Genomic DNA, 24547 nt, shown 5'->3' with positions numbered 1-24547 from the left:
CAGTTGTTGGCCCGATAGTACCCTTCGCCAGCGCGCGTCTTTTATTGTGATTTGGATCACGTGATGTGACAGAAGCGCACGGCGAAAGAATAAAATATTCTGAGAATGATACTGAGTCACAATGCTAGTAACTCCACCAAAAAAAGTAGGGTTTAAGCGAATTCTTCAAAAGTAGCAGTCTTGACCGTTTAGTAGGTAGATGGAAATCACCCAAAATTAGCAGATGTATGGCTACAGAACGAACTCTATTGCCTTCGGAGTCGAGCATTTAACTCGTTAAAGAACCATAATTTCCTTTTCGTCTCTCTGTATGAGCCGAGTAGCCATCCATACTAAAATGAAGAGTAGTAACATAAATAGTTCCAATTAACGGAATCGTTCCTGTTCTGCGCAGGAAAAGGGAGAAAAGTAGCTTACTTTATGAGGAAACAATCATCAAAAACTTCAGATATACCCGACATGTGCACTGGGAATCTGCCAAATGGTTTCTGGTAAATCACAGAGCCTGTTAAATACGTTTAGCATGAATAATTTATTTGACAAGTTTTTTAAAAAAAGAAAATAAAAGTATGAACACCTGCAGCTGAGGCATGTGCAGCTAAATTGCTGCGATAACGTTACCTATTCACCCCTCTGTTGGTCATACATTTAAGTAGCCTACTCTTATAAAATATTAATCAAACTTAGACCCATGTTCAGTCTGAATTGGATTTTTGCAGCACATCTACTTTCTAGCAGATATGTTTTTTTTTTTTTACCGTATATTTAACTGCAGGAGCAAATGACTGTTCGCTCGCATCTGCTCATCTGTTGAACACACTTTGCAGTTCAGAACTGTGGGACCGGAGAGCAGCGGGGTTTTTTTGTCGTGATTCCCTCCCCTTTGCCGAATTCCAGCTGGAAAGGCAGCGACACCCCTTCAAAACCCCCCATCTCCCTGCCTTCCTCCCAGATGGCCATAGTCAGTTCGTCTTGCACATCGAAATATTTCCATGCGCCGACCACTTGTGTCACACTCCCTGCATATGAGAAGTAAAGAGTAGATTGGCACCTTTACGACGATAGGATTGTCTCCGCTTCAAATACAACAGAAATAATATATATTTTTACGAGTTTGGTTTTTTGTTCTAAACTTGCGCCGCTTCTCTTCGGATATATGTGCCTGCGCTCGGAGCCCGAAGCGCAGTCCCAGCCGGCGCTGACGATGCCATGCCCCGCAACCACATCGGAGATGAGGGTGGTACTGGGCTCTGGATGAAGACATCTCCGGGGGATCGCGGCGAGGGATGTGACTTGAAGGATGTGGAGTCCGGCAGAATGACGATGAACAACGCGGTGAGAGCTGGGGACGGCTTACTGCCGGCTGGCTCTTCGCCGGCGACAACAGGTGCAGGGGGCACGGAGAACCTACTGGGCAAGCGGGGAGCTCGACTGAGCCTGCTGGGGAAGCCGATCACCTACAGCCTGCAAGGTGGCCGGAAAACGGCGAGGTACCGGCGGCTTCAGAATTACCTGTATAACGTGCTGGAGAGACCCCGAGCATGGGCGTTCGTGTACCACGCCTTCGTGTAAGTGCGCTCCGTCATTCATCCATCAATCAGATTATTGCCTACCCAAAGTTGGTAACCAATTCAAGATACTAACATAATTGTCCGGTCTAATTGCTTTTGTTTAACTGATGTCCTCCCCAAGTTCTTAAGGATAGATTCATTGGAATATTAGTTTTTAATGATCCTACGTCTATCTGATATAAACACATATACGCATATATGTGGCCTTCTAATATACCGCACTGTAATCTGCCCATCAATTAAAGACAGGATAATTACTGTTAGTTGTTCCCTTCCGCCGAACCATGTTTGCTTGTAGCATTGGTTAGATTCTCCGGGTAAGAATGCAGGCAGCAGCGCAATAATAGTAATAGTAATATTTTGAACCATCCAGCAAAAAACAAAAAAAAAAAAAAAACGAATGGAATTTATGCTAGAGTATGGACTGCAGTGAATATGTAAGTTTTAATCCAAGGCATTTCTTTCGGTTTTGATTTTATATTATAAAATTCTTTAAATATTGATATAAGTTGATCTTGCCTTTAAACTGTTTCCGTAATGTCATGATCAGCTCGTTTAGTTAACAATTAGCATATACTATGGTTTTGCGGTTAAGATATCGATACTATTATATATTATTTTTATGCTTATTATGTGCTCCGGAGCCCCCGCGACCCAGTAGGATATGCGGTTTGGAAAATGGATGGATGGATGTGTGATGGACTAGCGTCCCGTCCAGATTGTCTCCACGCAGAGCACTTTAGTTTAGGATTATATGTAAAATACATTTTTATTAATTCACTTTTTATTTTATTACAAAACGCCAAAGTAATTTTGCACCCTTATGTCAACCGGACTGCATCCATGGATGTAAATGAACTTGCTTTCTGTATGCGCTTTTTTCACTCTCGCAGACTTTTGTGAGATGTTTGGGCGTTTAACTATTTTTATCATTAAGCTCACAAAAAGTGAAGTTTTTCGTTTGTGTCTGCTCGAGTAATGAATGCCTTCAGTTTATTTGGTGCATATTTCCAAAGGAATCCTTCCTATGTCGGGCTGGCCATAACGAACCTCTGCAGCCTTACTGCGGAGTTAAATGAATTCTACTCCTGACCTTCTGTGTTGGGCGGCTTCATTTTCCCCATCTGTCAATTTGGTGGCGAATTGCTGCCCCCAGTAGTAAGCGTTTTAGCAAAGTGGTGAAAAACAGACAGCATAGCAGTTTATAAACTGGGTCCGTAATGAAGAGGTTACGCGGGATTTAATCTCGAGGGAAGTCCTGCTGTTTCACCCTTTCAGCAAGATACATAAAGTGAATTTCTCCAATAAATAAAAAATCCACACGCTGTGAAATCATAAATAATATATGCAGCATCTTGAACTTTTGCACTGCGGCTGCTTAAGGTTGTAGGAGAGAGTGCAGCCTGACCTATTGGACCACCTAGACGTCCGGACGACATGCTGGTCTGCTAAGTCTTGTCTCTCTTCATAAGCTGCGATAATTGACACGTCTTTGTATTATTATAAACCTTTATGTTGTCTTCCGTGAACATATAAGGAGCTTTTTATCTCTGCGGCTTAATAAGTGACACCGGTTAAATATGTTTAACAGGTATACATTTTTTTATAACTGGGGTATATCGGTTAACGATGTAGCCTTACACCTCCAAGGTTATGGGTTCGAGTCCTCCTTCGGGCCCCTGCGTGAGCGAAGTTTGCATCTTCTTCCATTGTTCGTTTCACTTTCCTCCGGGTGGCGGTTTCATGCCGCAGTCTGGGTACACATAGATTAATTGGCGTCTCTAAATTGCTCATTCTGTGTGGGAGGGTATGCCGTATGTTGTACTGGCATCCTGTTTGGGGGTGTTCCCCTGCCTCTTGCACGGTGCTTACTGGGATGGGCTCCAGGCTCATCGAGACCGAAAGCAGTTCGGTTACGGAAGATGGCTGGGCGGCTTTATTGTGACCTGGAGTTCAGACTGGTTTATTATTTCAGCGCTAATTATTTTCTGGCTACGTCATTCGTTTACAGGAGGGATTTTGGAATCATTCAGCGGAAAAAAAATGAAAATAACAACAGCAGTCAGCTGAGACTATGGTTGGGGCAATAATGACAGTCACCGTGTCCTGCTAGTAATGCTGTTAAAATTAATCAAACACTAATTTTTGTCAAAGTACTGCCAGCGATGGCAATCTAATGCTCGCAAGGTGAACACTGATAAGGCTGAAGGACGGACGTCAACCTTTCCGTGTGAAAGCCAAAGCGCTGGGTGACGAAGGCGCAGTCATTGGCACCGCTAATGAATGCGGGGCTGCAAGGGGAATGTGAAGCAGGATGTTGCTGGTATTTGTTCACAGGGGACGACCCCGGGGTCGTGCGGGGGGGGGGGGGGGGATTATTACGTCTCCGCAAAACCTCGAGGTCTCACAGTGCTTAGAGGGATGTTACATTTTCTCACGTGAGGAGAGAGACCATCAAAAGACACACTGGTGTGCAATAAAGCTGCCTGCAAAGGTCTAGAAGGAAACTCATGATCACGTTTGGCGCCTGCTTTTTGCATGGACATTCCTTACCCACTCAGTCCACTGGGAACTGGAGTTCAACTGGCAGATTATTATGGTAGACAGGGCTTCCAGATGCTTCCAGTTTGGTTGAATTTGTGTTGCTGACGTCGCCATAGTGTGTGCGTGTGGGTGCATGTGCAGGTATATATTACATTATGGTTGTTATAATTTGGATTATAGTTATGGCTATAGAAATGAATGGAGTGTCCCCACCATGATGTAGATTCCTAATCCATGTGTGTGTTTGCCCTATGATGGACTACTCCATACAACCTGGGTTAAGCTCCAGCCTTTCCTGTGACCCAGTGGGTGGGCACACACCCTGGGAAATCGGCAGATGCGCAGATGAATGGATGGAAAGGTGGATCCCTGCTTTGCGTGACTGATGCAGTCACAGTCACTGGGCTGTGGGAGGAGAGAGCCAGGAGATGCTCCAGGCAGGTGATGTGTCACAGTGGCACATCCCCCTCGCTGTTGGAGCAGAGAGCCAAGAGATGCTCCGGACAGGTGATGTGTCACAGCGGCACATCCTCCTAGCTGTGGGAGCAGAGAGCCAGGAGATGCTCCGGGCAGGTGATGTGTCACAGCGGCACATCCCTATCCCTGTGGGTGAAGAGAGCCAGGAGATGCTCCGGGCAGGTGATGTGTCACAGCGGCACATCCCTCTCGCTGTGGGAGCAGAGAGCCAGGAGATGCTCCGGGCAGGTGATGTGTCACAGCGGCACATCCTCCTAGCTGTGGGAGCAGAGAGTCAGGAGATGCTCCGGACAGGTGATGTGCCACAGCAGCACATCCCCCTCGCTGTGGGAGCAGAGAGCCAAGAGATGTTCCGGGCAGGTGATGTGTCACAGCGGCACATCCCTCTCGCTGTGGGTGCAGAGAGCCAGGAGATGCTCCGGGTAGGTGATGTGTCACAGCGGCACAACCTCCTAGCTGTGGGAGCAGAGAGTCAGGAGATGCTCCGGACAAGTGATGTGTCACAGCGGCACATCCCTCTCGCTGTGGGAGCAGAGAGTCAGGAGATGCTCCGGACAAGTGATGTGTCACAGCGGCACATCCCTCTCGCTGTGGGAACAGAGAGCCAAGAGATGTTCCGGGCAGGTGATGTGTCACAGCGGCACATCCCTCTCGCTGTGGGAGCAGAGAGTCAGGAGATGCTCCAGGCAGGTGATGTGTCACAGCGGCACATCCCTCTCGCTGTGGGAGCAAAGAGCCAGGGGTTGCTCCGGGCAGGTGATGTGTCACGGCGGCACATCCTCCTAGCTGTGGGAGCAGAGAGCCAGGGGTTGCTCCGGGCAGGTGATGTGTCACAGCGGCACATCCTCCTAGCTGTGGGAGCAGAGAGCCAGGGGTTGCTCCGGGCAGGTGATGTGTCACAGCGGCACATCCCTCTCGCTGTGGGTGCAGAGAGCCAGGAGATGCTCCGGACAGGTGATGTGTCACAGCGGCACAACCTCCTAGCTGTGGGAGCAGAGAGTCAGGAGATGCTCCGGACAAGTGATGTGTCACAGCGGCACATCCCTCTCGCTGTGGGAGCAGAGAGCCAGGGGTTGCTCCGGGCAGGTGATGTGCCACAGCGGCACATCCCTCTCGCTGTGGGAGCAGAGAGCGAAGAGATGCTCCGGACAGGCGATGTGTCACAGCGGCACATCCCTCTCGCTGTGGGAGCAGAGAGCGAAGAGATGCTCCGGGGAGGTGATGTGTCACAGCGGCACATCCCTCTCGCTGTGGGAGCAGAGAGCCAGGAGATGCTCCGGGCAGGTGATGTGTCACAGCGGCACATCCCTCTCGCTGTGGGTGCAGAGAGCCAGGAGATGCTCCGGGCAGGTGATGTGTCACAGCGGCACATCCCTCTCGCTGTGGGTGCAGAGAGCCAGGAGATGCTCCAGGCAGGTGATGTGTCACAGTGGCACATCCCCCTCGCTGTTGGAGCAGAGAGCCAAGATATGCTCCGGACAGATGATGTGTCACAGCGGCACATCCCTCTCGCTGTGGGAGCAGAGAGCCAGGGGTTGCTCCGGGCAGGTGATGTGTCACAGCGGCACATCCTCCTAGCTGTGGGAGCAGAGAGCCAGGGGTTGCTCCGGGCAGGTGATGTGTCATAGTGGCACATCCCTCTCGCTGTGGGTGCAGAGAGGCAGGAGATGCTCGGGGCAGGTGATGTGTCACAGCGGCACATCCTTCTCGCTGTGGGAGCAGAGAGCCAGGGGTTGCTCTGGGCAGGTGATGTGTCACAGCGGCACATCCTCCTAGCTGTGGGAGCAGAGAGCCAGGGGTTGCTCCGGGCAGGTGATGTGTCACAGCGGCACATCCTCATAGCTGTGGGAGCAGAGAGCCAGGGGTTGCTCCGGGCAGGTGATGTGTCATAGCGCCACATCCCTCTCGCTGTGGGTGCAGAGAGCCAGGAGATGCTCCGGACAGGTGATGTGCCACAGTGGCACATCCCTCTTACTGTGGGTGCAGAGAGTCAGGAGATGCTCCGGGCAGGTGATGTGTCACAGCAGCACATCCTTCTAGCTGTGGGAGCAGAGAGCCAGGGGTTGCTCCGGGCAGGTGATGTGCCACAGCGGCACATCCCTCTCGCTGTGGGAGCAGAGAGCGAAGAGATGCTCCGGACAGGTGATGTGTCACAGCGGCACATCCCTCTCGATGTGGGAGCAGAGAGCGAAGAGATGCTCTGGGCAGGTGATGTGTCACAGCGGCACATCCTCCTAGCTGTGGGTGCAGAGAGCCAGGAGATGCTCCGGACAGGTGATGTGTCACCTGTTGCTCCGGGCAGGTGATGTGCCACAGCGGCACATCCCTCTCGCTGTGGGAGCAGAGAGCGAAGAGATGCTCCGGACAGGTGATGTGTCACAGCAGCACATCCCTCTCGCTGTGGATGCTCATCCTGGATGTTTAGCTCTCATCCCGACATCATGCTTGGCAGCACTTCCCATGGGGCTGGGGGTTAGGGGCCCTACTCAGAAGCCCATAAACAGGTATACTCTGCCAAGGCTAGGCTCAAACCAGCAACCTTCTCATCCCCGGCATTGAGCCACACACTGCTTCTTCATAGCTGTCATTTTTTCTATCCCTGTGGTGAAACTGAGTAGTCTCCCCGTCTCCCATCTTGCTGTCCATGAGTGACACAGACATATTTGGGTAAGAGCAGGTTTAGAGGTCAGAATGAAGGTTCAGCCAACATGCAGCACCCTAAAGCAAGCAGGTTTAAAGGACTTGCTCAAGAGACCAATAGTAGCATAGCTCTCGCAGCCACGGGATTTGACCCAATGACCTTTTGATTATGTGTACAAGTTCCTAACCCGCAGAGCCACGCACTGCTCCCAATTAGTTAATTATGTGTTCGGAAGTTGAGGGGCTTCTAAATTAAATTAGTTGTTTGTGTTTGTGTGTGTGGGACAGTTGAGTAGAGTCATGTGTGTGTGTCTGTCCACGTATGTTTAGAGGAGTGGAGGTGAGGCTGTTGGTTCCTGCTGCCTCACATGTCCATGGTGTGAATTACGAGGTTTTTGGATTAAATGAAAAAAGCATTTCATTTTGGAATTCCATTTCATGGAATTGTTGGCTGAAATAATGTACATCTGTTTGGGGTCTGCTGAGGCTTGTCAAATACAGATATTGTTCCTGGCAGTTTGTGGCATGTGGAAAATTGACCATGGTTATTGCTTTTATTGGAGAATTAAAAAATCAAACAAGCAAGCAAATGTCGAGATTGAGAGAGACTGATTTAGGTTTTACTTTTACTACGGATGCCGTGCCTTAATTGGTGTGTACAGGCCAATCGATAAAACGTGACCAGAAGGGGGGTAAAATAAATCAGCTGACGACGGGCGTTAAAACAGAATGTTTGATGGTGTATTTGATGGTGTTTGTGGTCCTCCTAAGGAGTTACCTGGCCCAGCATCCTTCAGGCCTTAGGATAGACCACGGAAACCTATCATTTGGTCCTGTGGGTGAAGGACCCGTCTGTAATGAGACACACACTTCAGGATGGAGTGTGCAGAAATAAAGCAGGCTGGGCGGGGAGAGGGGGGAATGATTTTTAAAATCTGTCAAGTTATGCCCAAAGGGACTTGTGCCAGTGCCTGGGGTTTGGATTACGGCCAGGCGCAAGCGTGGCACTGGTGCAGTGTTCCCAGCATGCTGTGCGTCGGCCACCCATAGCTGGCAGCACTCATCTGATTGGCTGAAAAAGAGACTTCCTTTTTGCTCTCACCTGTGCCCACCTTGGCAGCACCATGACGCTCTGGCATAATAAAGATGGTAAAACATACATAATTTAGGATTACGAAGCTTTTCAAGGCATGACAATGACTGGCAGAACTTTGGGGGGCGAAAGTCAGAAGGAAGCCGCTCCTTTTGTGCTGAAGGATGAGGACCTTCCTGTTCAGAGCTTTTTCTCCAATATAATTCAAGCAAAGCAGCACTTGAGGACATTCAGCTTTCATTGTTTTGCTGAATTACAATGCATGCTAAGTGATTTGATGCCGGGGATTGTGGCGAGGCTTCGGGAGGAGAAGAGTTATCGCCGTGCTTTAATTCCTAGCAGGAGAGATGATGAGCGATAACTAAGGGGCGTGTCCCGGCGGGGCACAGAATGTGGCAGACTGGCGCGAGGTGGGTGTATGCGAGAAGATCACAGAGAATTCCTCTGCAGTCGTGGGGATTCACCTGCACAGGTGTCAGAGTACAACCCAGGTTCTGTCAGACTAGCTGAGCCGGACGAGTGAGACAGAGAAGACAACATGCCAAGGTTGTTGCACTAAGGCACCTATTAAACTCCCCATTATTCTGATGTCACTATAAAATAACTTTTCTCAACGTGACTATAGTTTTAAAACTAGTGGGACAATCAGTGCGATGCAACGCTCATAGACATCGATCAATTATATAATATCACCATACCTGGACTGAGAAGGTTAAATACAGTATCTAGGTTTCGTTGAGATAATGGGCTGTCATCTAGACTTAACTTGCTTGTAGTAAGCAGAGTTTATAACCACTGTATATGGGTTTTCATTTAGAGCCTTTAGATTAAACAACATGTATGGGCAGTGTAAGAATCCTGGGTCAAAGAGAGGTCAAGAACACATTCATACATTCATTCACTTCCCCTGCTTCTTACTACCCATAATTTTAGACAGAGCTCCGTTCTCTCTCACCCAGGCCCTGCTGCTGGAGCCATTGCCATGACCCAATGCCCTGTTCTTTCTCTCATTTGATTCTCATTATCCTGACGCCTAACTGGCCGATCTTCACTCCCACCCAGCCAATAAAGTCTCTCGTCCTTCCTCCCGTCCCCAGGTCACATGATTCTGTTTGCCATTCACTTAACCAGAACATTTTTCCATGATCTAATTCCGGCTGTGTTTTTAAGTTCGTACTTGTAACCCACCTCCCAAAAGAAAGGCACGCTTTAAAAAAATTTAAATTAAAAAAGGCCCAGGTGATTAATCCCTGTTCTACCACCTATGCTAATATCGCCAGTCTAAAACAGCCATCATATACTTGTTTTATACAGAGTATATCATAAATACCAGACCAAATAGAAAGCAGATGAGTGTCACAAATGTGGATCATTCTGATTACCTGCAGATTATCTGTATTCATTCACCTCAGTCGTAATTCCTTCAGTAAACCTTCAGTCCCATGTGGACCAGTAAAAATGCCCGGCTAGTTTGACTGTCTTACAGTCAGCTGTCACGCAGCTAATTCTCTTTCTCGTGAGAAATGTCATTATTTTAGGTGGCCTAGGGACCGTCTTTAATGTTTGGTATTTCTTGGACAACGTAGCCCCCCTGCCTGAATATCACAGATCTTTCTCCCTCAACCTGGATGTACATTTGCTTCTACATAAAATCGGAAAAGAAAGATTGGATAGCATTTGAAATAAAGATGAAATAGATTTCTGTCGACTGCAAACAAATTGTTTACATTATTAAGATCATTAAGACTAGTTAAGCAGATGTCTTTGTCAAGTGATATTGTATTGATTGTATTGTATTGATTGTATTGATAGATTTTTTTGTAATAATGGATGTTATTGACTTAAAAAGACATCGATTATGGTCTAGTAAGGTTTTAGGTTTGATGGCATTGAATTTTCTGTCAGGAACTCACTACATTTGAGACCATCTACGAAAATGAGAAAATTAGTCAGCCTGTCATTCAGCAGCACAGACCAAGCAAGAACAGGCTTGCTTTCCTGGTCAGTCTGTATGTCTGTAATTTGTGTCCCTGTGTCTCTAGCTAGTTAGAACACCAGCTTTATGAATGACATATGAAGGAGCAAAGTGCCGTAAGATCCATCAGATCCAGGATCCAATAGTGGGAAGCGATAACCACGCCTTAGAAGCGAGTCCTGTGTTTTTGCTCTGGCCCTTGCAGTAATTGCTGAATTTTCTGTGCGCCGTCCAAGATGTAAAAATGCTGAGCTTTTTATCCCTCTCTGGCTTCCAAAGTAACTGTGTCGTGCTTCTCTCTATCATATATCAGTTTTATCTTTAATAATTTATAAGTAACCTAACTAATTCAACTAAGTCAACAAAAAGTATGTAAAACCGCAGTCTGCCCCTGTGATTGGAATTAAGCTGTAAACGTGCATTAGACATTGAGAGAAAGGGATTGGGAGATAGACTGCTTTTCGAACTGGGAATTTGGTCATTTACTCTACTGCAGTGTAATTCTGTGTGGAACTTACAGATGTGTCAACCAATGACAGGTTGTTCTGAAGAGATAATGGTCTTATCTTAAAGGGAACTCTTCAGCGTGCCCCGGGAAATCTACCTTTCTTCACATATTGGACAGTCGCTTCAATGTAATTATACCACATGGAAATACACCTGTCAGTTCCAGGAAAAGCTTTTTTTTTTTTAATTTGTACATTTAATTTGTAGAGAGAACTCTTTATGCACATTTATACAAAGAACTTCTTTTGGTACATACCTTCCTGTAATTGATTTTTGAAAGCAGGACTAGAGGAATACTATTTTTTTGTTTAAGAAGTTTCATTGGATGATTTTTTTGACCTAATACTATTTAATTCCAGATGAACAGGCAGTGTAATGTGTTTGCCGTGGGGAGGGTGCCGAACCGCCGACCTACTGGAGTGCTGTTGTTGAGCACTTAATGCTCTGTGGAGCCAATCAGATTCATGTGCTTCCGTGTTACGCAACAGGCTGTGGGGCTTGCTCGTTGTTTGACTTTAAGCCACTCCCCCTCTCCTATATCTGCTTCTGTCCCTCTTCTGAAGAACAAAAACACGAAGATGACCAGCCCTACGACCGCCTAGCCGACTCTCCTCAGCAGACATACGCTGCACTTTTGCATCACTCTCCACCATCTCTGCTTTTCGCATCAGCTCTAAATGTCCTTCAGCACTCTAACTCCTCCAAACCCCGATCTCATACCATCCACCGCCTCAGCTGCGTTAGAAAGGCAACAGTCTCAGCTTGACAGAAAGTTTAGCTGCTCCCAAAAAAATAGCTTAATTCCCACAGAGTTTGATAGAAGAGCTTCATTCATGCTACAGTCGGAAAGCTCGGTTTTTCTAAACATGCCAGGAGACTGCATTTCTCTTGCGTTGACGCGAAAGGTTTCATCCTCAGATTATTAGAAAGCTTAACTCCTTCAGAGGACTGAAGAAAGGCTTCCTTTCTACCACATTTGTGAAGAAAGCCTTCATCCATCCATCATTCCATCCATCCATCCATCTTTCTTCTATAATGCTGATCCAGTGGAGGGTCGTGATGTAGAAGCTACATTCTCAGCATTTTAGAGCTGAACTTCTTCTGAAGGCGATACAAAGCCTTCATGCCAGCTGAGTATGTTATAAAGGCATTGCTTCTCAGGATACTAAAGGCTTTTATTCCTGGAGAGTATATTATATAAGTTTAATTCGTACTGAGGATATTACAAAGGAGTCATTTCTGCAGAAGATGTTCGAAAAGCATCTTTCCGAATCTGGCTTCGTGATCTGCTTGTTTCAAAGACATCTTCCTATCTGAGGAAGATATTATTTCAGGCTGAAAACTTCTAACGTCTGTACACGTCTCCCTTTTCAGTTTTATTGATGGTTTTGTCTGTTTTGCTTTTGAGTCACTTCATTTTTGTAAGGAAATACAGTTACAGACCATGCTCTGAATGCCAAGTGAGGTTTATAGAAGAGTAAAGATATAGAACACAGAATTATACCCAGGTGTAGTTATATTACTGTATGTTTCTGCATTTATGTGAGCAGTCGGTCATGCTGAAGTCTCGGAGCTGTTTCATCCCCCAAAAACGGCTCCTTCCTGCAGTCTCTGCCCCCCCCCCCCCCCATCTCCCTGCCCTCCAGCACTCAGTACGCCCTGACAGCTCCTGTCTCCCGCTATCATCTCTGTGGAGCGCATTAGGAAACAATTCTTTCCCGCTAAAAGATATTGAAAGGGTTTGCTGAGTGTGTTCGTTATCAGCTGAGCCCAGCCAGAACCTGCAGCTTCTCCGGTCGCGCAGGCAGGTTCTCAGTTCTCGGTTCCTGCTGGGTTCTTGTCCTCTGGATTCCTAGTTCTTGGATCCCTACTGGTTTCTTACTTACGTTCATTTTGTTTGAAACATCTCAAAGCCTCAGATGGCCCGATTCCAAGACCATGACTGGGTTTGGTGCTTCCTCCAAGGAATGTGTTACAACTCCGGTCCATTGAATACTTACAATCTGATGTTCATTCTTCGTCCACCACCTTCTAACTACACCCAGTTTCCAACTTTCCAACCCACACATGCTAGCTGCTCTCTCCAGCTTCACTCATCCCAGTGTGCTGCTCAGGAACTCAATATTAGCTTCATCCACATTTGTAATTACCTGTCCAAAGTGCACCGTCTCAAATGGACCCCGACACACACACACACACACACAAAGCATTATTATAGTGTATTAATCACTCATTAGGACCCAGTTTATCTTTTGCATGCTGATTTTGCTTGCTAAGCTGGCGATGATGCCATTAGCAGCTCGGTCAATAAAACCAATTAGAAATTAAATCGTCTCGCTCCTCTGATGATTTCTGCCGGAAATATGCTGATGCGCGGCATGGGGTTAATCGGTCATCCCACCGAGTGGCCATGAAGCCGTCCTCAGTGAGAGATGAACAGCATGCTGGGATTGGGAGCGGGGAGCATGGCGTGGGGCCGAGGCGGAACTGTGCCTTAGTAGAGCCGGTGACGGTGGGAGCGCGGTGCTTTTAAACCTCATTACGGCCAGCTTCTGGGGGTGAGGGGATGTCCTACAGGCAGCGGGCCGGCTCTTTCAGGGAGACAGGTTTGGAATATACCCCCCGTGTCAGTAGATGAAATGGTGCTATAGGGCCAGATGTGTTTTTTTTTATCATCTTCCATGAGAGGTGGGCGCCAAACCCCCCGTAGCTCCCTGGCATGTCGTTCTTACCCCCTAATAGCACCGCGTGAGTGGCGAAGGCACTCGAGAGCTTGCTGGGGGGTCCTTGCGTGGCTGGCATGTACATAACCTGGACCAGACAGCTTTTTCCTCACTATTCGAGCAGATACGCGGCACCCCCTGTGCCAGGCTGGGCTGGGTGCCACTCTCCTGAATGGCTGGAGCATCGCATCCTGGCCTGGCTGTCAATCAAAGGGGCCCTACTAGAGAAATAAAAAAATCAGCCACACTAGTACTTTTCTGCAGGTCGTTGTGTTGAGAAGATATGAAGCCGAACCCTCCCTATCCATAGATATATACCTTTCTGCAAAGTATTGCCTATGAGGCTTGCTAATGGGCTGTGTCCCCTCGCATTAGCTTTAATGGACTTCCAGAAGCGTCGTATATATATGTATGGCCTGGTCCTGCCTTCTGATTGGACAGCTTACCTCCTATTTGCCCCCTATTTGTGCTGGGCCATTTTCACGAAGCTCTCTGATGTTTTTTATTTTTCTTAAGGAGTCCTCTTGCTGTTTATCTGTTGCTTTAAAAAGAAAAGAAAATAATTCTTTATCTCCATTCCGTCCCTTTCATGCATTAATCACCAAAGACGCATGTTCCCGGGCGAAGGCGTCCGAGGATTGTCAACGAGGGTCCCGTCGGGGCCTGGAAACAGGAGCTCCGTGGGCCCCCTCTCACACGGTGCCATCCTGGTGATTTATGTCCCCCCGCTACCTCGTCCACAGTAATGACTTGCCTTCGGTCTGCGTTCCACTTCTGCGGCCCTCGCTGCCTGGGGGGCACTCACGTCCACCCTCATCTCCCGCAGAGGGATGCGGCCTCCCGGATCTTGAAATTCATGGATGCACGTGTCCCAGGTCTCCCCAGTTCCCGCTGAAGAGCTTTCCAGCCTCCTCACGCACACCGCCGTGGCGTAACCGTAGCCACAGCAACCAAGATCGTGTCACTGGTCGGGTCACACAAAGGGTCACCGAGGAGCATGGATGGGGCGAGGAGGGTGGAGGGGAATTCAGCTACATCTCTGGAGGGCGCTGCGCGGAGTCAATTTGCCACTATAAGCGGTCAATTGATGGAGTCTGGAAATGTGTAGGAGAGGGAGCTGATAAATGATTAGACAGCCAGGACTATAGCAGGAATTGGAAGTGGCCTTGAACTTTAGAGATCCTGTTCTAACAGAGTCTGATTGGAGGAGTCTGACCCTCGTACGGTAAGTGCCTTCATCAGGTCAGTGCTGGAGGAGCCCGACTCTCGCACACGAGAGCCTCGTCCCACAATACCCTGGGGGCTTTCGTGTGCCAGCGCTAGGTAGGAGCGGCCCTGATGGGAGCAAGCGGAGAAGTTCCCATGACGAAAGTGAGGCGAGTGGCATGCGAGGCAGCTGTCCCACGCAGAGCCCTGCTCCCACCAAACAGTACCTGCCCAGCTGTCCATGGCTACACTAGCACTATCCCACAAGTGTGACCTAATTATATATATATATATATATATATATATATAAGTGCGTGTGTATTTATGGTGTGGTCCTTAATGTGAATTATTTCCACTGGCCTGCGGAGCAGGAGCAGTCAGGGTAACGAACCGATGCAAGGTGGTCAGCGTTACCCATAATGCACCAGCACCGCCGCTCATGACTGGCGAGAGGCTCGTATGTATTTTTAGCTTCGATCTGCCCGGTGGAAGCAGCAGGAAATGTGCTGGCTGTGCTGTATACATTTCTGCTGAGGTCCACGAACGACAAAGAGCCCTTCTTCTCCACGGCTCCCCCCCTGTCCGGCCTGCAGCTCCGAACCTCCCCAACTACGGGTCCTTGTAATACCAGCTCAGCATTTCTCTGTGCTAATAGTCTCAACCCAGTATATGTGGGTCCCAGTCATACCAGCTCGACAGATTCTCAACAATATCAAGAATAACCAAGACTGAGTGTCTGTTTGCCATTAGTACTAGAACAGGATATTTGTTTGCCGAAAGCTCACAAGTGGAATCTCTGTTCCACTAAAACCAAGAGTATGCCAGGGATAGTACCCTCTACAATTAGTGCTAAATTCAGAAAATTCAGGTGAATTCACATAATTACTTTTATTTGCTTTCAGGCATTTATGTGGCTGCCTATGGCTGCTATTATTTTGGCTCCTATGGGTCCTAACTGGCAGAGGTAGACAGAAAGAGTAAATGGTAGCTCTAACTTGTGTAACCACCTGTTGATACCTGCACAGTTCATAATAAAATTTACAAATGTTATTCTCTGCAGTCCTGCCTTTATTATATAAATTTATTCTAAGCATGTAAACAAACACAGGCGCTACTCCTTCCAAGCCAGTATATTTGTGTGCCACCAGTTCAGGATCATGTATTGCTGTGCCAGAAATACTTGCACAACAGAAACTCGATTTTTCCTGTGTTATTAGTATTAGTCAGTATATCAGTCGGACAGCCGTAGAAGCTCAACAGATTTTCCATGCCGATAATTTCAGCTTCCAGTATCTCCATCCGACTGCTGCCAACCATGTTTATCTGGGGCTGTGTAGTTCTGTGCTGCTGGTACCAGTTTGGTGTACTTCTGTGACACCATTAAACGTACAGTTAGAGTGGGACATACTGGGTTGCTATGTTGTGGCCCCTTTTACTGCCTCGTGTTCAGCCTGAGCACCATTGCAGGACTGCCCCTGTCTGGAGTCGCTATTTATAGCGGTCAAAATAAATTGTGGTGCATCTCACTCCCGTGAAAACATTGCTGTGTGGTGGGAACATTTGCCTACTTCGAGGTACCATTTAATTGTCATTTTGACCTTTTTCCTGGGAGTTAACCAAATATAAATAATAATAATAATAAAATCAACCCACACCATGAAGGTCAGAGCTGGTACCTTCCGAGGCTTTGGGTTAGCGAGTGCAATTTGATTTGTGTGGAGAAAGTAGCCATTACACACGGGTTGGGGGGTGGGGGGAGAGGCCCAGTGGGTTGGACCGCTCCCCAACAACAGGGGTGTTTCTAATGAGGTGGAGATGGATCCTGCCTAGTGTGTGTTTGCTGGGGGCTTCTTGTTATAGCTGCCTACGTGAACAGCTGGCCTTGAACTATCTTTACAGCACTTTGTCATGACTTCAGCTGGAGTCCCACCCGTGACATGGAATGGAAGTGAAGTTTCGCAGCGATGCGGCTCCCCCCGGAAATAGACCGGCCAGCTGCTCCATAGAGTGAGCCGCCGGCCTTCGTCGGTCCTGTCCATTTTCCCGGGCCGGCGGGACGAGCAGCTACAGCACGCGCGCTGGGTTTGGGCGAGCCTTGATGTTTCCATGGCGACTGATCACCCGTCACAGGCTCTTTAATTAATGAAACCCAGCTGCCCCTGATTGGACTAATTGACTGGTAGGGTTTTAAATGGAGTCAGTTGGTTTTCGTTAGTGTGGAAGCAGAAATTGGGAAGGAATAGTCTAATAATTAATAGTGGTGATAATAGTGACAACAACAACAATCATCTTCATCAGTCTGTAGGGATGTTTTTTGCACTTTGTGTTGAGTTACCAGAGTTGTGTTGAGTTACCAGAGTTGTGTTGAGTTACCAGAGTTGTGTTGAGTTCCTTTCAGTTCTTTTCTAACCATGTTGAGTGAAACTCATTGTATGTTTGAGATCTGATAACAAACTGCGGGATCAGTAGTTAGGCACATGCAAATGTCTTTATTACTTGTCGGGGGTTTTTTCCTGAATACATACCGGTCAGGCCACACCCCTACCCTGCACTCTGTGCTGCCTGGAATGGGCTATGCCCCCCCCCCCCCGTGACCACGGGGATCTTTGAGAGTCCAGTTTAAATTTAGGAAGGGACGGCCAACTGCCTGGTATGCCCCCAGATTCAGGATGATTTATTAACGGTGTCAAAGGGAGGGCAGGCGGATAGCAGGGAATTCAAGAGGCCAACGTGGCCCTCAGGGCTGATGTGCCGGCACCCGTGGGGCTAGATCTGCAGTCACCTGGGGCACACCCTGCAGGCACGTTCGTCTTGTCCCCCTCCCTGGTCTCACCCCCCCAGGTTTAATGTGCCTTCCAACGTGTGCTCCAACGTCAGCACTAATGACACCATACATATTTCATGTCATATTTTTTTGTCAGAGACTCGTTCTTTAATATTTTATCAATCATATGACTGATACTGGGGCCAGAAATAGCGTGTTGTGCCCAATCTTCACAGAAGGGCCTTAATAATGGTTCCCATGTATCCGTGACGCCTGTTTACACCGCGTGTCTCACCGTTGTTAAGGCTCCGGAGCACAGCAGCACTGCTAGATCCCCCAGAGCCAGATGACAAAGGCTCCAAAGCCAAGAAGCATCTTACACATCCCCACTCTAAATATAGACGCCATGTTCACCCGTCCCACCACTGCACGTTTTACACGTTGAGGCACGCAAGCGCAATACGGCCGAGCTACTGTTATAACAGTTGGGAGAGAGAGCACCCAGTGGCCTGTAGGGGGCGACCAAAGGCAGGGATGATTCAGGAGAACTAGGGCTGAAAGGAACATCGGACTAAACCAGTGGTTCCGAATGACTTAAGGCCCAGTCAGTCCAGAGCTCACCTTCAAAGCCACCTTCTACCTCCAGTGTTACCAGCGAGCTGGGAAGCTCTAAAACTAACCCCTCTTCTTAATGTGGCCTGTGTCCTATTTATTCATTTCAGTGACAGAAAGAGGTGAAAGACCAGTCCTGGACATTTACATTCATCTTTATTTAGCAGATGCTTTGGCCCAAAGCGACGTACAAGTCGAGGCAAATAGTACAAACATACAGTACTGTTCAAAAGTTTCAGACAAAGATTTTGTTTAAATGATCTTCATCTTGACAAAGGTGTGTTAGGTTAGCGGAAGTCACTCCCTTATTTGCAACAATCATCCGATACACAAATGTACTTTTTAGCTCGACCACTATTCCACCTTGTCTAGTTCATCAGTACCTCAATGACATTTTAAAGTAATTATAATGATTAACTGAGTGTGCTGGCTGTGAAATGTAATGAACGCTTGGAACGGCCGGTGTCCCTCCGAGGAGTCTTATTGCCATCTGACGAGATATCAGCAAGAAATTCCTGTTTGTTATTATTTTATTGCTCTTTATTTGCGTATATTCTTATTGTGTTTGTTGTTCTGAGCAAATATGCGTCTACAACCCAGAATAGCTTTAAACATTTTCTTGTAACTGCCTAGGGGGTGGCATGGTGGTGCAGTGGTTAGCACTGGGGGCAGCATGGTGGTGCAGTGGTTAGCACTGTTGCCTCACACCTCTGGGACCCGGGTTCGAGTCTCCGCCTGGGTCACATGTGTGTGGAGTTTGCATGTTCTCCTCATGTCGTCGTGGGGTTTCCTCCGGGTACTCCAGTTTCCCCCCACAGTCCAAAAACATGCTGAGGCTAATTGGAGTTGCTGAATTGCCCGTAGGTGTGCATGTGTGAGTGCATGGTGTGTGAGTGTGCCCTGCGATGGGCTGGCCCCCCCATCCTGGGTTGTTCTCTGCCTCGTGCCCTTTTCCTCCCCCCCCCCGACCCAGTAGGATAACCGAAAATGGAAAATGGATGGATGGCCTAATACGTACTGTCAAGGAGTTAACTAGGCAAAATTTGTTTGTTGCCTTACTGTCTATTGAACTTTAATGTACTTTTTGCAGCCACTAATATCTGCACTTTCTGGCTAGATGCTAAATTGCATATCATTGTACCTGTAGATTGAAATTAAATTTGAATCTAATCTAATCTAATCTAATAAGTGTTACTAAACTCCCAGCTCCGGGAGCAAAAATGTGCACTGTTAGACTGTTAGAATTTGGAGGGAGCAAAAATGTGGACTGATTGTGGCCCCCTGAGGACCAGATTGGGAAACTCTGCATTGGACAAACTGATTTTCTGTATTTGAGGTGTTTGTACATGATGATATAAGTGTACGGGAATTAAGTCAAATTAGGGTCATGTGAGTAGAGAGCGGAGATGTCAACATGAGGAGCATGTGTGTGATAATGTACATGTCAGTCACTGTCTGTGGCGACCTGGCTATGACTGATTCCTTCTGAAACTGCAGACACAGAAATAGTTTGGTTGAATAAACCTTGTAGTAACTGGGGACAAAGTTTGGGTGGCCTGTGCCCTACTGAGCACCAAGGACAAGTGTCTCGTTGTCCCGTCTGAGTCTGTTGGGATGTTTGATTTCCAGTTGCAACAGTTTGTGTCTGTGAGCATGAGCAGGTTATGTGGGATACTCCGGCAATCTCAGCTGTTTGCATGTGTGTTCATGAGCACGTTATGTGGGATACTCCAGCAATCTCAGCTGTTTGCGTGTGTGTTCATGAGCACGCTATGTGGGATACTCCGGCAATCTCGGCTGTTTGAGTGTGTGTTCATGAGCACGCTATGTGGGATACTCCGGCAATCTCAGCTGTTTGCGTGTGTGTTCATGAGCACGCTATGTGGGATACTCCGGCAATCTCAGCTGTTTGCGTGTGTGTGCATGAGCACGCTATGTGGGATACTCCGGCAATCTCGGCTGTTTGCGTGTGTGTTCATGAGCACGCTATGTGGGATACTCCGGCAATCTCAGCTGTTTGCGTGTGTGTTCATGAGCACGCTATGTGGGATACTCCGGCAATCTCAGCTGTTTGCGTGTGTGTGCATGAGCACGCTATGTGGGATACTCCGGCAATCTCGGCTGTTTGCGTGTGTGTTCATGAGCACGCTATGTGGGATACTCCAGCAATCTCGGCTGTTTGCGTGTGTGTGCATGAGCACGCTATGTGGGATACTCCGGCAATCTCGGCTGTTTGCGTGTGTTCATGAGCACGCTATGTGGGATACTCCAGCAATCTCGGCTGTTTGCGTGTGTGTGCATGAGCACGCTATGTGGGATACTCCGGCAATCTCGGCTGTTTGCGTGTGTGTTCATGAGCACGCTATGTGGGATACTCCGGCAATCTCGGCTGTTTGCGTGTGTTCATGAGCACGCTATGTGGGATACTCCAGCAATCTCAGCTGTTTGCGTGTGTGTTCATGAGCACGCTATGTGGGATACTCCGGCAATCTCAGCTGTTTGCGTGTGTCTTCATGAGCACGCTATGTGCGATACTCCGGCAATCTCGGTTGTTTGCGTGTGTGTTCATGAGCACGCAATGTGGGATACTCCAGCAATCTCGGCTGTTTGCGTGTGTGTTCATGAGCACGCTATGTGGGATACTCCAGCAATCTCAGCTGTTTGCGTGTGTGTGCATGAGCACGCTATGTGGGATACTCCGACAATCTCAGTTGTTTGCGTGTGTGTGCATGACCACGCTATGTATGATACTCCAGCAATCTCGGCTGTTTGCGTGTGTTCATGAGCATGCTATGTGGGATACTCCAGCAATCTCAGCTGTTTGCGTGTGTGTTCATGAGCACGCTATGTGGGATACTCCGGCAATCTCGGCTATTTGCGTGTGTTCATGAGCACGCTATGTATGATACTCTAGCAATCTCAGCTGTTTGCGTGTGTGTTCATGAGCACGCTATGTGGGATACTCCGGCAATCTCGGCTGTTTGCGTGTGTTCATGAGCACGCTATGTGGGATACTCCGGCAATCTTGGCTGTTTGCGTGTGTGTTCATGAGCACGCTATGTGGGATACTCCAGCAATCTCAGCTGTTTGCGTGTGTGTGCATGAGCACGCTATGTGGGATACTCCGGCCATCTCGGCTATTTGCGTGTGTGTTCATGAGCACGCTATGTGGGATACTCCAGCAATCTCGGCTATTTGCGTGTGTGTTCATGAGCACGCTATGTGGGATACTCCGGCAATCTCAGCTGTTTGCGTGTGTGTTCATGAGCACGCTATGTATGATACTCCGGCAATCTCAGCTGTTTGCGTGTGTGTTCATGAGCACGCTATGTGGGATACTCCAGCAATCTCGGCTGTTTGCGTGTGTGTTCATGAGCACGCTATGTGGGATACTCCAGCAATCTCGGCTATTTGCGTGTGTGTTCATGAGCACGCTATGTGGGATACTCCAGCAATCTCGGCTGTTTGCGTGTGTGTTCATGAGCACGCTATGTATGATACTCCGGCAATCTCAGCTGTTTGCGTGTGTGTTCATGAGCACGCTATGTATGATACTCCGGCAATCTCAGCTGTTTGCGTGTGTGTGCATGAGCACGCTATGTGGGATACTCCAGCAATCTCGGCTATTTGCGTGTGTGTTCATGAGCACGCTATGTGGGATACTCCAGCAATCTCGGCTATTTGCGTGTGTGTTCATGAGCACGCTATGTATGATACTCCGGCAATCTCAGCTGTTTGCATGTGTGTTCATGAGCACGCTATGTGGGATACTCCGGCAATCTCGGCTGTTTGCGTGTGTGTTCATGAGCACGCTATGTGGGATACTCCGGCAATCTCGGCTGTTTGCGTGTGTTCATGAGCACGCTATGTGGGATACTCCAGCAATCTCAGCTAATAATAAAAAAATAATAATAATTTCATATAAACCACTATAACTGTGGAAGAATTTAAAACAATGATAATTTCAGCCAAGGTCTAACTTTCAGCTAAATGATCATAATAAGTTACGGAACGGCCCCAGTGTGAACTTCCATGCTGCCCACTTTGTTTTTGCTTGGACAGGGAGGGAAAATGAGGCTCGATTCAGTATATTAAATGGCTCCAGTTACATGCTAAGCTAAAAAACTATGATGGTCAGCAGAGAAAACAGAGTCTTCAGTCGAGATTCGGATTAAACCTGGACTGTTGATTGACATTACTTTGTTATTACAAATCATCAGCGCCGAACGCAGCTGCGTGAAACAGGCGACAGCGAATAGCCTGAGTGAATGATCATCGCGATGGCGGTAATGACACAAATACGTAAGAGACAAAATGCTCCGAAAATGACAGGGATGGCTCAATGCTTTTTGAGAGTGAGTAGTGCAGGATAATGGACGTAATGCTTATAGTCAGGAGGAGCTGAACAATGAAGCCAAAGCCAACAAGATGTCCGATTCAGTCCAATATGGCTGGTGTCCAGGGAAAATGACAGGTACAGGAATGGTAGCCCTGACTGGATTCTGTGCTTGTCTGTATATCTGACTGAAGGCAAACAATTAATAATTAACTGGATTGATTTCGGGGCGGCATGGTGGTGCAGTGGTTAGCACTGTTGCCTCACACCTCTGGGGCCCGGGTTCGTGTCTCCGCCTGGGTAACATGTGTGTGGAGTTTGCATGTTCTCCCCATGTCGTCGTGGGGTTTCCTCCGGGTACTCCGGTTTCCCCCCACAGTCCAAAAACATGCTGAGGCTAATTGGAGTTACTAAATTGCCCGTAGGTGTGCGTGTGAGAGTGAGTGGTGTGTGAGTGTGCCCTGTGATTGTTTGTGAGTGTGCCCTGCTGGCCCCCCATCCAGGGTTGTTCCCTGCCTCGTGCTCATTGCTTCCGGGATAGGCTCCGGACCACCCGCGACCCAGTAGGATAAGCGGTATGGAAAATGGATGGATGGATGGATAGATTTCATAAACAGTGAGTATGAAGTTATGCTCTAAGAAGAGAATTAGCAATATTGTTCCAACATGTATGAGAAGTATGGTGGTATTTCCTGTTGCTGACTCTCCCTGTAGCTGATTCTCCCTGTTGCTGAATCTCCCTGTAGCTGACTCTCCCTGTAGCTGACTCTCCCTGTAGCTGACTGCTTTATGGGGCTGACAGTAAGGAACGTAGCAGCACCAAGGATAATGAACAACCAGGGACACGGAGACCATGACGAATGGGTCTAAAACCACAAGACTTGAGTACTATTCCAGTGGTGACCAGGTCCCTGAGAAGAAGGGTGCAGGAGGATAGGGATTAGGTAACATCTAACCCTGTTCAAACAGCGTGCAGACCCACCTTCTCTGGGTGCTACAGAGTAGGGGAGAAATCCTTCATCTTCCGCAGCTTCCTCCTCATCCCCATAATATGTTTCCGGTACCTGTGATGCCTGGGGAGGTTGGGCTTGGGATGAGGAGGGTTGCCATGGAGGCTTTTACATACCGACAGGCACAGGAAATGCTGCTGACTGTGGAGCAGATTAGCGCAGGCTGGCCAGCGCATATGCAGATGAGGTGACTCGCTGAGTCACAGCTCTCCGTTTCCTGTTTGTCAAACTGCCATCTCTGCCGTTGCAAGGATCCGGTGCTAATCCCCATGATACATACGTTTCCGTGGGAGAACCAGATGAGAGAGAATGACGAACACCTGATTTACCTGTGGGGCATGTTATGTTAATTTAATTAAACTGTGTGTGTGTGTGATCTGTGCTCTATCATCCTGTGATTTATTCACTTCCATCTTTCGCATTGGTGGAAATGCATTTGTCAGTTATGCTCAGTTCCATATTCAGCTGTTAAATATTATATATAATGTTTCAATTATGTTGTTTTGTTTGCACGGCTGATTCTTGCGTTTTTAAATTCATATCTGTGATATAGTCCTTTCTTCCTGCTTTTAGCACAACCTTCAGTTTTGCCTTTACATGATAATATCGTACCTTTTAATATCGTTTTGTAGCCAATAGGGCAGACGTCCCTTTTTTTACCTCAGGCCACAGTTACAGGGTAATTATTCCTGCTGGGACGCCGACATATAATTTAGAAAGCATGGTCCATCGGTCCCCCCCATTGCTCAAGGGCCCACCAGTGATATTACTCTGCTGACCGATGTCATAGTAACGTAACGTTACAGCGCAATCACTCACGTGATTGTGGTGACGCTGGTGTAGGAGACCTACTGCACAGCCCATATAATTATGTACAGTGCATTATACTTGATAATGATAAACAGCTTTATTACTGGCTTCTGTGTTTTATATTTGTAACTTTTTATCATTATTTTAGAGTGTACCCTTTTTACTCATAAAAACAATTTACTATAAAAGAGTAGGCTATACCATCTAGATTTCTATGAGTACAGTATGATATATATCAATCCGCCATTCGTTTGCCGTCTATTTAAATTGTTGGCTTGG

General features: G+C 47.7%; 1 protein-coding gene across 1 annotated transcript in view; it reads left to right on the top strand.

Moving 5' to 3' along the window:
* Positions 1 to 963: 963 nt before the first annotated feature.
* kcnq5a (potassium voltage-gated channel, KQT-like subfamily, member 5a) overlaps positions 964 to 24547 on the top strand; it is a 75634-nt gene continuing 52050 nt past the window's right edge. The window contains exon 1 of the mRNA XM_049009002.1: positions 964 to 1568. Coding sequence (XP_048864959.1) covers positions 1210 to 1568 — 359 coding nt within the window. The 5' untranslated portion in view covers positions 964 to 1209. The remainder of the gene's footprint in view (positions 1569 to 24547) is intronic.

Source organism: Brienomyrus brachyistius, chromosome 3 (genome assembly GCF_023856365.1).
Source record: "Brienomyrus brachyistius isolate T26 chromosome 3, BBRACH_0.4, whole genome shotgun sequence".
NCBI classification, from domain to species: Eukaryota; Metazoa; Chordata; class Actinopteri; order Osteoglossiformes; family Mormyridae; genus Brienomyrus; species Brienomyrus brachyistius.
The sequence above is the reverse complement of the archived record's forward strand: the minus strand, read 5'-3'. Positions and strand labels throughout refer to the sequence as shown.